The sequence below is a fragment of the Fusarium subglutinans genome (genome assembly GCF_013396075.1).
Source record: "Fusarium subglutinans strain NRRL 66333 chromosome Unknown NRRL66333_c0000052, whole genome shotgun sequence".
Lineage (NCBI taxonomy): Eukaryota > Fungi > Ascomycota > Sordariomycetes > Hypocreales > Nectriaceae > Fusarium > Fusarium subglutinans.
Window position 1 is genome coordinate 288,625 of NW_023502115.1, and position 14,704 is coordinate 303,328.

The 14,704-nt window shown below is 49.3% G+C and overlaps 6 protein-coding genes across 6 annotated transcripts; 4 read left to right on the forward strand and 2 right to left on the reverse strand.

Annotated features, from left to right (window-relative positions):
- Positions 1-2,259: 2,259 nt before the first annotated feature.
- On the forward strand, positions 2,260-3,511 carry FSUBG_5432 (mitotic apparatus p62; the record flags this gene model as incomplete). The annotated part of the gene is made up of 3 exons (XM_036683528.1): positions 2,260-2,404; positions 2,530-2,711; positions 2,762-3,511. The coding sequence occupies 3 exons, from the start codon at positions 2,260-2,262 to the stop codon at positions 3,509-3,511; spliced, it is 1,077 nt and encodes a 358-aa protein (XP_036539143.1).
- Positions 3,512-4,358: 847 nt separating this feature from the next.
- On the forward strand, positions 4,359-5,388 carry FSUBG_5433 (alcohol dehydrogenase; the record flags this gene model as incomplete). The annotated part of the gene is made up of 3 exons (XM_036683529.1): positions 4,359-4,424; positions 4,506-4,629; positions 4,679-5,388. 3 exons carry the CDS (start codon positions 4,359-4,361, stop codon positions 5,386-5,388), a joined length of 900 nt encoding a protein of 299 aa, XP_036539144.1.
- A 729-nt stretch (positions 5,389-6,117) lies between these two features.
- FSUBG_5434 (uncharacterized protein) lies at positions 6,118-8,172 on the forward strand (the record flags this gene model as incomplete). Its single annotated transcript, XM_036683530.1, has 2 exons — positions 6,118-7,197; positions 7,246-8,172. 2 exons carry the CDS (start codon positions 6,118-6,120, stop codon positions 8,170-8,172), a joined length of 2,007 nt encoding a protein of 668 aa, XP_036539145.1.
- A 538-nt stretch (positions 8,173-8,710) lies between these two features.
- On the forward strand, positions 8,711-11,210 carry FSUBG_5435 (NADH-ubiquinone oxidoreductase 78 kDa subunit mitochondrial; the record flags this gene model as incomplete). Its single annotated transcript, XM_036683531.1, has 6 exons — positions 8,711-8,825; positions 8,885-8,908; positions 8,961-9,012; positions 9,066-9,080; positions 9,134-11,038; positions 11,093-11,210. 6 exons carry the CDS (start codon positions 8,711-8,713, stop codon positions 11,208-11,210), a joined length of 2,229 nt encoding a protein of 742 aa, XP_036539146.1.
- Positions 11,211-11,504: 294 nt separating this feature from the next.
- On the reverse strand, positions 11,505-12,125 carry FSUBG_5436 (uncharacterized protein; the record flags this gene model as incomplete). The annotated part of the gene is made up of 1 exon (XM_036683532.1): positions 11,505-12,125. One exon carries the CDS (start codon positions 12,123-12,125, stop codon positions 11,505-11,507), a length of 621 nt encoding a protein of 206 aa, XP_036539147.1.
- Positions 12,126-12,602: 477 nt separating this feature from the next.
- On the reverse strand, positions 12,603-13,766 carry FSUBG_5437 (endozepine; the record flags this gene model as incomplete). Its single annotated transcript, XM_036683533.1, has 4 exons — positions 12,603-12,704; positions 12,809-13,316; positions 13,389-13,686; positions 13,751-13,766. 4 exons carry the CDS (start codon positions 13,764-13,766, stop codon positions 12,603-12,605), a joined length of 924 nt encoding a protein of 307 aa, XP_036539148.1.
- Positions 13,767-14,704: the final 938 nt, after the last annotated feature.

Sequence of the window (14,704 nt, forward strand, 5' to 3'; positions counted from 1 at the left end):
GCGAGTCGCTGATCAAGTATTCAAATGTGTGAGAAGAAGCGAAGCGAAATGTGGTGATAATAGTAACAAAGAAGACCGTCGCCAAGTCGCCGTGTATTGCGAGCGGGTGGACAAACAAAAACCAAGATCGACACAGGAAAAGCTCGTTCGAAGAGGGAAACCGAATTTGATATCTGTAGGTGAGGATTTTTTTTGATGGTCGAGAGGGTGACGTGCGAGACAGGATGTAAAGGTCAGGAATGCGGTCGGCGGTGGATGAGGTGGATTGGTTTGTTTAGTTTGGCTCTAGGTTTGGTGGGTGACTGAGGTGAGGTGCTCTGTGAATCACAATCAATTCCACTCCCGTGCACTCCAGCTTGGTAGAGAAATGGAAGGCTGGGGGGTAACTCTGAGCGTGGCTGGAGGTGGCCCCCGCTAACTGTTAAGGGACGTGCCTACTGTAGCCATCAGTTGCTGGGCACTGTTATCGTTGGAGGCGGCTCCACAGAGGACAAGTGGTTCTCTTGGCTGCTGCGCTATTTAAGCACACGCCCAAATGCTTACAGACGCTACACTTGAAAAGGTCTCTCCTGGACGGACCAGAATGCGACCAGACCTTTGAAGGAAAATTCGGGGGCAGGTTTGAGAATTGGGAGTGATTACACGTGATTACTGTTGGACAAGCAAGTTTAGCTGCGAAAATACTGAGATTCTTGCCCGTGGAAGCAGAACCGTTTGAAGCGAGGGGAATCGCCCGATTGGCCAAACCTTCTCGCGTCATAGTCGCGACGAGTCGAAGTTTTCTTCACAGGACGTCACCAGTTTGCGTTTGGTGGCTGGCTGCTTGAGAGCCAGCTCCGTCAGCTTAATTCAGCTTGTCTTCCAAGCTTTTCGCCTCCATATCTTGTGCCTGGCGTGCCTGGACGATCTTGGGTGATCTCACAAAGCTAAAAACCTGAACAAACCCAGACAGACAAATAGACACCCCTGGCTAATATGATGATGATAATCTCGTCGTCCCCATGCCACTGTCCCGCATAGATTAACCTCCCTCCAACATGTCTCGTCGAAAATATCAGTATACGATTATATACCGGCTCCTCACCCCACCAGCCAGTTCTAGGCACGATCTCGTGCCTGAGGTTTCTGACGTTGAAGCTCGTCGAGGGAAGGCCGCTAGTAAATGTCCCAGTTGTAAGATGCGTCTTGCAAGACAAAAATATCCATAGGCTGTTTTACGAGACCGATACATCCAGACTTGGACTTATGGAATGGGTCACGGTTACGAAGAACGCCAACATTATTTTTCATACTTGACCGATATTGAGTTTTACAATGGTATGTATGCTGTTTGATAGACTGGGATAAAGAATCATCAAAGGATCAACATCTTGTACATAAACTAACCGGACAAGGCCAAAATTGTAGGTCCCAGCTTACTGTACGGAGTACTCCGTACTGCTAATGCATCTGGCAGGGGTTGGTTCGCAGCACCTCAAGTTCCTGAAGCGGATCCATCCATGTGGCTCAGAGAGGCCTAGAGGCTAGAGCTGCCCTGAATAGGCCTCGCCTAAAATGGGTTGCAGCCTGCAGCCAACCGCTTCACTGTACATGAATGCATTCCGCGAATGGCTCCAAGTGGAACGGCTGCCTACACCAAATCAACTTATTAAATAACATGGAGAAACGTAAACTCTAACAACATCAAAAGATTCCTCTCTTTTCTCATTTCCTGCCTGTGGGACGACCTTTTGAGCTACGCCCAAGCCCCCTTTCTATATACATAAGCAGAGCTTCACAGATTGCTCAAAGAGAAATGGTCCAAGCACCACCTATAAACCATCTTACACAACAACAAAGAAGCTGACGGAGTAGACCCGAACCCCAGCTTGAGGCTCTCTATATAATACTCTCGCCAACATCATCGTTCTTTTTCTTTTTTTTTCATTCTTGACACTTCCATAATCAGACGTCCCCTCGACGCTCGAATCTCGCCAAGACCGCATATATAGCTCCAAACGGATACGTGCTTTGATACCTGATTCAAAGCCCCCATTCCTCAAACAAGCCAGCTTTCAAACGCTGATCTCCTCGGCCCGTATACCGTGTCTCACTTGCTTCTTTGACAAGCGAAGGGAGTTAAAACGCTCCATCAAGGATTCTTCCCGTGGCGCCCCGTCATCTGGCATCATTCCACCGGCCTCGCCTCGATCTGAACCCCAGGTCTCGACAACCACACGAGTCTCACTGGACCCTTTCTATCGGGACCTTTGTTGTCCAATGGCTTCCCAAGCTCGAGTCCTCAAGTTCCCCCGGAGTGACGACAAATCTTCCTTTGTCCTTTTACAAGCCACGCCCAATGGTTCAAAACTACTGGATTTGAAGCTGGTGAGTACTGAAGGAGAGGAACCTTATGTCGCATCCTGTAAGTCATTCCATTACCGTTACCCTCCCTCCAGCATCGCAATCTGGGAGACCCTTGTCTGCAATCTCCAGCAATGGCGCGAACGTGATCACCGTTTCGATTCTTGAATCTGACTTTGTTGATAGTGAAACATGATAAGGTCGTGTCTCTCCGTGTGAAGAATTGCCCTGCTTCAGACAGCGAATGGCAGCGGATTCTCGAAGACTTGTTTCAGCAGGTACCCCTTCCAGATATTCAAGCCACAGCCACGGTCCAGAGCGAAAAATCTATCTCAATCACCATTCGAAAGGACATACAGGGTATCACTGTAAGACCATGATGCCATTCTGAAACATGGACTTTTACTAACCGTCTTAGCAACGTCTGGGCTCAATCACCCTTGATCATGATCCAGATGAGGCCATTGAGTTATTCGATTGGTGTGGTGCAGCGGTCGAGGCCTCTACTTCAAGTAAACAAACTGCGGCAGACCTGTCGGCAAAATCCTCCGAGTCGGAGGCTGTTGTGGCCCAGCTCCAATTACAGCTCCAAGAGTTAATCAAAGCAAAAGAAGATGATGAAACGGCGTTGCTGAGGAAGTTCAGGGATCTTCTAAACGAGAAGAAACTCAAAATTCGTGAGCAGCAGCAAGTATTAAATACACTATCAACGAATCCCAGCATGGCGGGTCAATCTCAGCGTTCCCAAGCTGTCGAAGCCTTGGTTCAGCAACCGAAACCAAAGAAGCCTACTCGTCAAGCTGGCAAGTCAAGGGCGTCGAAAAGAAAGGCACCGGCGTCAAGAAGACTTGAAGAGTCAGACGACGAGGATGCTGTTGAAACGATGAGCGTCGACCTTAAGCAGGAGGCCGTGGATACGGATCCCGGAAACACCACAGAAGCAACAGCATCCGGGGATAGTGACGAGGAAGATGACGATGGACTTGACTCAAGACCTCCTCAGCAAAACAGAGAACCAGATACTGTTTCACGGGGAAAGACTGCTTCCCAAGAGAGAGAGAGACCGCCGCCACCGCGAGCTCTCCCGTTCGAGACAAAGAAATCGACAAAGGCTACACCTGTACTAGCTCCTGCAGGGAGTGACACTGAATCTGACGATGAGCTTTGAATGATGGTTGATGACAGTTCGCCGGTACAGCGTTGTGCATTGTGTTCTCCAAAGTTTATGTGTATATATATATATATATCATTTGCTGATTGTTGTGCGGCCGGTATCGGCAAACCACAGTTATATATGTATAGGTTACCCTTATAGCATACCAGGCTACAATGCAGACCGTGAACAAATAAGGTCACGCCTTTGGTACACATTCAGTCGTCGTTAATGTAACGAATTGCCGCCGTCTTTTCTGTATCGAGCATACGCAACATTACAGTGACACAAACTACTATAAGTTGGAGCCTAGCGCAACTCAAATTCAAATCATAGTCGCCTAAGAATGCATACCAGCAATAAGCATCTAATAACTTGTAAGTGTTTTGAAATTGGAGTATTGGGCTTGAACTTATGAAATATGTCTCTCAAGAACGGTTCAGAACAAGGTTCGAATGCTATAGTCTATCATCTACATCAAGTGTGTCCAGCCAAATCCATAGCAACCCGTCTGGTCTCGCTACCAATGGTTACAATTGCGTGAGTTCTACAACCCACTTCATATTAATAATGCGGCAATACTCACTAACTACGTAGTGACTTGTCTCCTCCTTACCCCATCTTCATACATGTCGTTATAAATCACGGAATTGTGCCGCCGAAAATCGCCATTATCAAACCCGAGGGTGGGGAAGGAGATCAAGTATCAGTGGGAGCCACCTATTTAAACCAATACGGCAATGTACATGCTATCCGCGGCAATCACTCTTCTACATACCAAGTTTCTCGCTCTAGACTCTGAATAATTAATTCATACTTGAGACACATTCCTTACTCGCTCAAATTGAGAAATACCGTCAAAATGGGCAGCGTCGCTACAAAGGATGTCCCCACCTACAAACTCAATGACGGCAATGAGATTCCGGTTGTAAGTTTATCCTCTGTATTCCGAGAGACCCATGAACAGACCAAATCATCCTCGATACGGAACATCACTCACAATAATTAGCTAGCTTTCGGTCTGGGAACAGCTCAGTACAAGAAAGATCCCCAGAGTGGACTTGACCAGCATGTAGTCGATATCACCACCAAGGCTATCAAGACTGGATATCGCCATCTGGACGGTGCCGAAGGTGAGCAGAACAAAGTATCACGCTGTGACCACATCTGACAAATCTACAGTCTACGGAAACGAGGAGGAGCTTGGGCAAGCCATCAAGGCTGGTGGTGTTCCTCGGGAACAGCTCTATGTCACCACCAAGATCCCTGCTGAGAAGAAGGGCTCTGCTATTGACTCTTTCAATGTTTCTCTCCAGAAGCTGGGTCTGGAGTATGTGGACCTCTACCTCATTCACGGCCCTTGGTTTGCCGAAACCGATGAGGACCTGCAGCAGCGATGGGCCGAGCTTGAGCAGATCAAGGAATCTGGCAAGGCCAAGTCTATTGGTGTTTCCAACTTCCTCCAGTCACACCTTGAGGCTGTTCTCAAGACCGCCAAGATCAAGCCTGCTATCAACCAGATCGAATACCACCCTTATCTCCAGCACGGTGATCTTGTTGACTTTCACAAGAAGCACAACATTGCTGTTTCTGCTTACGGCCCCCTTACTCCTATTGTTACTGCCAAGGGCGGACCTGTGGACCCTTTCTACACAAAGTTGGCTGAGAAGTACGGCGTGACTGAGAGTGAAGTTGGTCTTCGATGGGTCATCGACCAAGACATCATTGCGCTTACAACAAGCAACAAGGTTGAGCGACTTGAGGGATACCTGGCTAAGCTACCTAAATTCACGTTGACACAGGATGAGATTGCTGAGATCTCTCGACTCGGTGCCAAGAAGCATTTCCGTGGGTTCTGGAGGAACAAGTTTGATGAGAACGATAGGTCCTAGGAGAAGGCGTGGTGATCTGTTTGTTGTTCCAAGTCGGATGCACAGTCACTTATTTTAGCCGAGCGAGTTACAGTTAATATGATGATCAAAATCTTGCTCAATAAGCTCCTAAATTTAGAGCTTAACTTTGATGGCAGGTTCCGAAATTTGAAGTACGTCTATTCGCTCGTGGAATCAAAGCTCATAGGGACTGATTACGAGTGGTAGCCACCAACTGAGACCCCTTTCAGCTTTTATTTCGATTCTAATACGTTATGAACATCAGAGCAATGTTCATAAGCAACTGGCAGAAGATACAGGGTAGCTCGCCAACATCGGACCGATCAAGTGATCGGCCAATGCAGCTCTTAAACTTCTTCGATTTATCGTATTCAGTTTGATTCCACATCCTCTCCTACATCGTGTAAATGAAGTTGAATGGCGGCCCGGTTCCGTCTTACATGCGTCCGAATAGCCGGGGCCTGTTTTATCGAAGAGTCAGTCCTGTCAGATCTGGATCTGCATCGTGGGGCCGCACCGAGGCCCCGGAGCGGAAACTAGAGGTGATGTCAAGATAGACGATGATAACCGTCAGTAATTGCCACTTTTGTCAGCCAAACACCGTCACATCGCCATGAACCATTGAGATGTCGCCTTCGTTAGTGTCGACAATACATAAATGATTCCTAATCCTTACACACTCCTTATAAACCCATCTCTTCCCTACCTAAACATAACGTCCCGCCGTTGATGCTCTGTCGCAACGCCCTACGTAGAGCTGTCCCGCGCTCACCACCAGCATCACACTTACCAAGACTCAAGCAAATGGCTTCCCATATTTCTAACGGTAATGGCGTATTATCGCCGGCGTCTACCTACGAAGGCGCGACACTTGCGGATCTTCCCAAGTCGTGGCATTTTACCGAATCTCTTCCCGCCGATTCCATCTTCCCAACACCTGCCGACTCCCACAAAACTCCTCGAGATCAGATTACACCTCGTCAAGTTCGCAACGCCGCATACACGTGGGTCCGACCAGCCGAGCAGAAGGATCCGGAGCTCTTGGCCGTCAGCCCATCTGCGTTGCGCGATTTGGGAATCAAGTCTGGTGAAGAGTCCACCGATGACTTTAGACAGCTAGTAGCTGGGAACAAGTTATATGGCTGGGATGAAGAGAAGCTCGAGGGCGGATATCCCTGGGCTCAATGCTACGGAGGCTTCCAATTCGGACAATGGGCTGGCCAACTCGGTGATGGCAGAGCTATTTCTCTTTTCGAGACCACCAACCCTGCCTCTGGTGAGCGCTATGAGCTTCAACTCAAGGGTGCTGGCATGACACCCTACTCACGATTCGCTGATGGAAAGGCGGTCTTACGATCCAGTATCCGAGAGTTCATTGTCTCGGAAGCACTCAATGCCCTCAAGATCCCCACTACTAGAGCTCTATCACTTACGCTTCTGCCGGATTCAAAGGTTCGTCGAGAGACGATCGAGCCAGGCGCCATCGTTCTGCGTTTTGCACAGTCGTGGTTGCGTCTTGGTAACTTTGATATCCTTCGAGCCAGAGGAGATCGTAAGCTTATTAGACAACTGGCCACGTACATCGCCGAGGACGTATTTGGTGGATGGGATAAGCTGCCAGGTCGACTTGAAGACCCTGAAGAGCCTGTTAAATCACTGGATCCCAAGCGTGGAGTTTCTTCTGAGACTATCGAAGGAGATAATGGTTCTGAAGAGAACAGATTTACGAGGTTGTATCGTGAAGTTGTACGGCGTAATGCCAAAGTGGTGGCCCACTGGCAAGCGTACGGGTTCATGAATGGTGTTTTGGTAAGTTGTTCATAACTTCGAAATAGAAACCCTGCTGACCCATGACAGAACACAGACAACACCTCCATCTACGGGCTATCCATAGATTTTGGTCCATTTGCTTTCATGGACAATTTCGATCCTGCATATACACCCAATCATGATGATTACACCCTTCGTTATAGTTACAGAAACCAACCCACCATAATCTGGTGGAACCTCGTTCGCTTTGGCGAGGCGATCGGTGAACTGATGGGCGCAGGCGCCAATGTTGACGATTCAACTTTTGTCAACGAAGGCGTCGCCAAAGAGCAAGAGGCTGAAGTAGTGGCAAGGGCCGAGAAGCTTATTACACAGGCTGGAGAAGAGTACAAGGCAGTGTTCCTTGCGGAATACAAACGACTCATGACTGCTCGTCTGGGCCTGAAGACACACAAGGACTCCGATTTTGATGTCCTTTTCAGCGAGGCTCTTGACACTTTGGAGGCCTTGGAACTTGATTTTCACCACTTCTTTCGTCGTCTCAGCAAGATCAAGCTGCAGGATATCGCCACGGGAGAAGCACGTAATGAGAAGGCATCTGTGTTCTTCCACAAAGAAGGCCCCCCAACAACTATTTCTGAAGAGGATGCCAGAGCGCGTCTTGCGATTTGGCTTGAGAGCTGGCGCGAGCGCATTATCGAAGATTGGAAGGACGAGGGAGGGGACGTCTCAGAATCTACAGACAGCGACAGAATTGAGGCGATGAAGCGAGTGAACCCCAATTTCGTTCCTCGCGGTTGGATCCTTGATGAGCTTATCCAACGCGTCGAGAAGGACGGTGAGCGAGACGTGCTAAACCGCGTCATGCATATGTCTCTCAATCCATTTGAAGATCACTGGGATGGCGAGACATTCGATGGCAATACGTACAATGGCGATACGGATGAGGAGCTCCGATGGACAGATGATCCCCCCAAGACGGAGCGAGCTATGCAATGCAGCTGCAGTTCATAGATGAACACATAGATCTAACATGGAGATACGTATAGTCTTCAGTTCATGCAGAATTTACGACTATTCTAAGTACCTAGGTAGTTGATTGGTGATATGTAACGACCGGCGGTAAGAGGCAGCGGTCATGGAGATTGGTTACTCTTCCATGCTTCCATAAACGGCGTGAATATCAATCTTGAGCACAAGATAGAGGAAGACTCGACTGAAGCAACAGTTATGCCGGAGCAGATCTGTCGCGCAAGCTCACCTACAATAAAGTGTGCCCGTGTACAATTAATTTGGTAGAAGAAGAAGAAAAATTCAAAAAGCTCCAGCAGCAAAATGCAAAATATGAGGTAGGACCCAGAGCTGTAGCCTGAGGCAAAAAGAAAATGATACTGACCAATGAGCATTAATGTAAATTAATCGCGGACTACCTAGCGCCACTAAATCCATCACCCGAACAGCAGGTTCCCTTTCAAGACGTCAACGACTGAGCATATATTCGCCGCCAGCGACCCTGCAACCCTTTTCATCTTCCCTCCGTCAAGGCGACACGATGCTCCGAAATACTCTAGCACGTTCGGCTTGGCGGACGAGCCGGCGGGCGGTCAATGTCTCGCGAACCTTCGCGACGACAAGCCAGCGCCCGGCCGAGGTGGAGCTGACAATTGGTGAGCATCTTTGTGCATAGAGCCATTGACGACGATACAGAGGCTAACCTCGTTACTAGATGGAAAGAAGGTTTCGATTGAAGGTACGATGGGTAGTTTGGCTGTGTTCATGGGCGTTTATTGATGGAATTGTAGCTGGTTCTGCTCTAATTCAAGCCTGCGAGAAGGCGGGATCAACAGTCCCTCGGTATGTCAAGATGGTTCGTGCCCAGTTTGAATAACCTAGCTAACTATTTCCAGATACTGCTACCACGAGTACGATGCCCTCGAATTCTCCCTCGATCGATTCATCGCTGACAATGCTTCAGGAAGCTTATGATTGCCGGTAACTGCCGAATGTGTCTGGTGGAGGTTGAGAGGGCCCCGAAGCCCGTTGCCTCTTGTGCTTGGCCCGTACAGCCCGGAATGGTTGTCAAGACCAACTCTCCTCTGACCCATAAGGCCCGAGAGGGTGTCATGGAGTTTTTGCTGGCTAACCATCCCCTCGACTGTCCTGTTTGTGATCAGGGTGGTGAGTGTGATCTCCAAGATCAGTCTATGCGTTACGGAGCCGATCGAGGCCGATTCCACGAGATTGGCGGCAAGCGAGCCGTCGAGGACAAGAACATTGGCCCCCTGATCAAGACTTCGATGAACCGATGCATTCACTGCACCCGATGTATTCGTTTCTCCAACGATATTGCCGGAGCTCCGGAGATGGGCTCCACTGGCCGTGGTAACGATATTCAGATTGGCACCTACCTCGAGAAGAACCTGGACTCCGAGATGTCTGGTAACGTTATCGACCTCTGCCCTGTTGGTGCTCTCACATCGAAGCCCTACGCTTTCCGAGCTCGTCCTTGGGAGTTGAAGCACACCGAATCTATCGACGTTCTCGATGGTCTCGGTTCCAACATCCGTGTCGACTCCCGCGGTCTCGAGGTCATGCGAATTCTGCCCCGACTTAATGACGACGTGAACGAGGAGTGGATCAACGACAAGACCCGATTTGCCTGTGACGGCCTCAAGACTCAGCGACTGACCATGCCTCTGGTCCGCCGTGAGGGCCGCTTCGAGCCTGCTGATTGGGAGGAGGCTCTCACTGAGATTGGTCGTGCTTATCAGATTAAGAACCCTCAGGGTAACGAATTCAAGGTCATTGCTGGTGCTCTTACTGAAGTCGAGTCTCTGGTTGTCGCCAAGGACATGGCTAACAAGCTTGGCTCCGAGAACCTGGCTCTCGATACCCCTACTGGCAGCCAGCCCATCGCCCACGGTGTTGATGTCCGATCCAACTTCCTTTTCAATTCTCAGATCTGGGGTATCGAGGAGGCTGATGCAATCCTAATTGTTGGCAGCAACCCTCGACATGAGGCTGCCGTTCTCAATGCCCGTATCCGAAAGCAGTGGCTCCGATCCGACCTTGAGATCGGTGTTGTTGGCGAGACTTGGGACTCAACATTCGAGTTCGAGCATTTTGGTACCGACCACGCTGCTCTCAAGTCCGCGCTCTCTGGTCCCTTCGGAGAGACTCTTAAGAATGCCAAGCGACCTATGATCATCGTTGGCTCTGGTGTTACTGATCACGCGGATGCCAAAGCATACTACGAGACCATTGGTGCTTTCGTTGATAAGCATGCTTCTAACTTCCGAACTGAGGATTGGCAAGGCTACAACGTCCTTCAGCGCGAGGCTTCTCGTGCTGGTGCTTTCGAGGTTGGCTTCACTACTCCCTCTGCTGAGGTTGCCCAGACCAAGCCCAAGTTCGTCTGGCTGCTTGGTGCCGATGAGTTGAACGAGGCGGATATCCCCAAGGACGCTTTTGTTGTCTACCAGGGCCACCACGGTGACAAGGGTGCTCAGATTGCTGATATTGTTCTCCCCGGTGCTGCCTATACCGAAAAGGCTGGTACCTACATCAACACTGAAGGCCGTGTGCAGATGACACGAGCTGCTACCTCCCTCCCTGGTGCGTCTCGAACTGACTGGAAGATTCTCCGAGCTGCCAGTGAGTTCCTTGGCGCTCCTCTCCCTTATGATGATGTTGCTATGGTCCGAGACCGTATGGTTGAAATCAGCCCTGCTCTGGCTGCTTATGACGTTGTCGAGCCCGTCGCTCTCCCTGCTCTGAGCAAGGTCCAGCTCGTCGACCAGAATAAGGGTGCCCAGGTCACTGGAACACCTCTCAAGAAGGTTATCGACAACTTTTACTTCACCGATGTTATCTCACGAAGGTATGTGAAATCGATCCATATTTTAGTGAACTTGTCTATTAACATTATGCCTAGCTCTCCCACAATGGCTCGCTGCTCAGCGGCTAAGGCTACGGGTGACCCTAGGACAAACTTTATGGCTCCTGGCATGGAGGAGGATAAGCCCATGGGCCAGGTCGAGTACGGCGTATGAGGTGGTGGCTGCAAAAGAATAGAAATATTTGCTTTGTTTTTATGCGTCTGGGAAGTTCGTAGCATCTGTACATATATGACGTCGGACGGAGGCTGAAGGTAGATGAGTTGAATACCTAATTCCTTCACTACGACGTGCACCTCGTCATATGATCCATCACGGCAACTTTCGCTTGCGATTCGGGTTCGTGAGGAACATGTACATCTCCTTGTCTTGGTTGCCTTGTGACGCCCCATTGACATACTTGATGCTTTGAGGGACGGCTTGCTGTTGTCCAGGCGAACGAGCTGGATTCTATTTGACTCGACGCTCCTGATCTTGCCTGAGCTGCTCCTTTTTGATATCTGCCTCGAGGAGCTCGCGGCGATGGTTGATTTCAGCCTCACGATGCGCAGCCATCTCAGAAAAATGAATTACATTGCGCATCTGCTCGTAAGCTTGGCGTTCTCGCAGGGATCGAGCCTTAGAAGAGTCGAGATTTGGTTTCGGTATATTCTCCGTGTTTGGGATACCTGGCCTTGCTGGAGCCTCCATGTTTGCGACCATGATCCCGAGTTCCTGGGATGTAAGACCGAGTGGCACGTCTGGGTTCACCTGGCCACCCTGTAGCTCTTCAAGGGCTTGAAAGCGGCGCCCTTCCTGAAAGATGCGTTCACGTTCGCGAACAACGAGGGCGAGGAAATTCTCTCGATCTTTGACTGCGTGGGTGTTCAGAGCATCGAGCTCTTTCTGCAGGCAATCAAGCTTCGTAAACGAGGAAGAGCTGAGAGAATCCTCGAGTTTGTCGTTCTCACCGATAGGGCAGAAAATGGCCGGCGCGCATGACATTAGCCTTGGGATGATGGGATGGCCCTCAGGGTCTGAAACCCCCAACAGAGGGTCAAAGGTCGGGGTAGGTCGAGGAGGTTGCGCCATGGCTTTTATTTTGAGTGTTATTAGTGGGATGGCGGATGAGACATGGCAAACTTTGTGGCGGTTTGTGCAGTTGGTGTTGCACTGAGGCTGATGATGTTGGAGGTGAGAGGGTGGGTTGGTGGAGGATGAATATTGGAGTACCTGCATATGACAGGCAGGCAACCTTACCGAATACAAGTGAAGGGACAAATTTTCAGTTGTCATGAATCAGAGTCTCAACTCATCTTGACAAATGGCTTGGAAATTTCTACAACAGGTGCCATGTATGCCAATATCTACCTGATACATGCTCCAAAACACAAAATAACCACGCTTCTCTTGCTACAAATACAATGATAAACCCCATACTCCATAAAGCGCCTGATACTTATGATTATACACCGAGAGCAATGATCATTTAGTTGCCCGACAGAAAGTCCACTGGGAGCCCTGATTCCCCAGCTTGAGTTATTCTTTCATGGCCCAAGGTATGCCCAATTAGCATGGCAGTTCAACAGCCATGGCAACCATCCAATATGGTGAGAGGCAGTGCTGGGCCCTGGTGATCTCAGCCTGATCATCGTCACCATGCTGAGTGAGCTAGAGGAGTGCTATCGTCGGATCGTACACTGCCAAAACCATCACCCCCGAGAAGGCAACACATTTCGAACATATTCCCTAACAAGCCTGACCGCTGCCCTCACTAGATCTTCTAGGCGACGGTCCTTGCGCTTTCTTAGCCATAATAACACGACAGTCAGAATGACAAAGTCGGCGAACAAATGCTTCACAACGACCCAGGCAAACCACTTCACCCAAGCTGGTAAGCTGCGCTCCTTTTTTGCCCGCCACTCTCTACCTGTTGTAATTTGTTCTCGTAAAGCAGCTACCTCGGCAGACATGGTTGTCAGAGCACGCTCGACCTTTCGCTGCCACCGGCCACTGACTCGATCGTGATTTGGCGTCCCATCGATATCGTCGTCCTCGAGTTCTAGTTGCTTCTGGGACCGGAGTTCCGCTTCGTCGTACTCGCTCATCGGTCTGATCTCCTTCATAGGGCCTTCGGCATCGCTTCCTTGCGCAGCGTCGTCGTATGGTTGGGACGCACCGGCCGATCGATTTGCTCGCGGCGACGATAATGATGAGCTTGGGCTATTGTTCTTGATCTGATTCCAGACAAATTCGAGTTCTGACACGAGTTCTTCGGCATCCCTAGGAGACTGTGTTAGTGTAACCCGATCGTACCGTGGCATGGCCTGGCCTGGGCTTCAGAAGAGCGCTTACGGCGTGGTCGCGTATCGATGCATCGTATCTATCAGCGCCTCGATATACCTTCTCTTGGATTCTGTTCGGCTTAGTCCTTTTTGCAGATTCCATGCATCCCATTTGTCCTTTTCGCGCTGTAGGTCGTCGGAAGCCATTCCGGAGGCGGCTGTTGGACGTTCCATTACACCGTCGACATCACCCTCCATAGCCTGCTTATAAAGTCCATATAGCCGGAGTCGATCAGTCGGAGGTGGCCTCGATGCGCCCGTCTTGGGTATCTTTTTGACGGTATTGAGAGCGTGTACAAACACGCGATCTGTATCATCACGTCAGCCACCGTGGTACAGCATACTAGGCACCGATTGAAGAATGCAACATACCTACTGAGTCCGCCATATTGGCGGTTATGTTTTATGAAGAAAGATGGCTCACGACACGCAAATTGCGACCAACAGAGGTGGTGGCGATTGCGTCGAGCTCAACCTCAACCTTCGAACTGGGGGTCCTTTATCGGACCTGGAGCCGTCCGGACCGCGGCTTGTTAACGGAACCCCACAGAGAGAAGGTCCCGAATAGAAAGGAGAATAACACGCTCGCAATTGATTGTGAAATGACGGGTGTACTGAAAGAAAGGAAGAAATGAGTAATTAGTTTACAAGTAGAAGGTAATCAAAAAAGTCTAGTCGCCGTGTATTATGACTCTATTAGGACAGAAAATAAGAGGGTCATTGGAACTAAGATGAGTTAATGCGATCAGAAGCAATTGGACCACGATGATGATGATGATAGTGCTCCTAGAACATGCGGAGGCCAGTTTACCGGCAAATGTTTGACCTCGGCGCACTTCACGGCACGCCAACACGGGGGATGTGCTTTCAGGGCCGGTTCCACTAGAAAAGGGTTTCCCAGGGGTAGGGTAAACTAAGGTAGCTTCCCCTCAATACCCTCTAATGTCTGGCCCTGGGGTCATTTCACATGGGAAAGGGTCTTGCCCAGGAGCTCGGCCTGATTTCATGACCATAACAGCCAAGCATAAAAACCATTAGACTAGTAACTAGGTAGTTACGGAGGTTTGTCTTAAAAGTCTTTGCTAACGCTAAAATCGCACTAAGTAAGGCAAAAGACCTGGTACCTGTAAATATTAATTTTTATACCTAAAAACCCCTACCTTCTTTATATTTATTTCTACCTTTTAATTTTATAATTTTTTAAATATATATAGGAATTCTTTCTATCTATGCCTAGATCTTTTCTTATAAAAGCTTATTTTATATTACCTTTTACTTATAAATAGCTTCCTTTCTATTCTTTAAAGTGCCTTTTTTTATTATTAT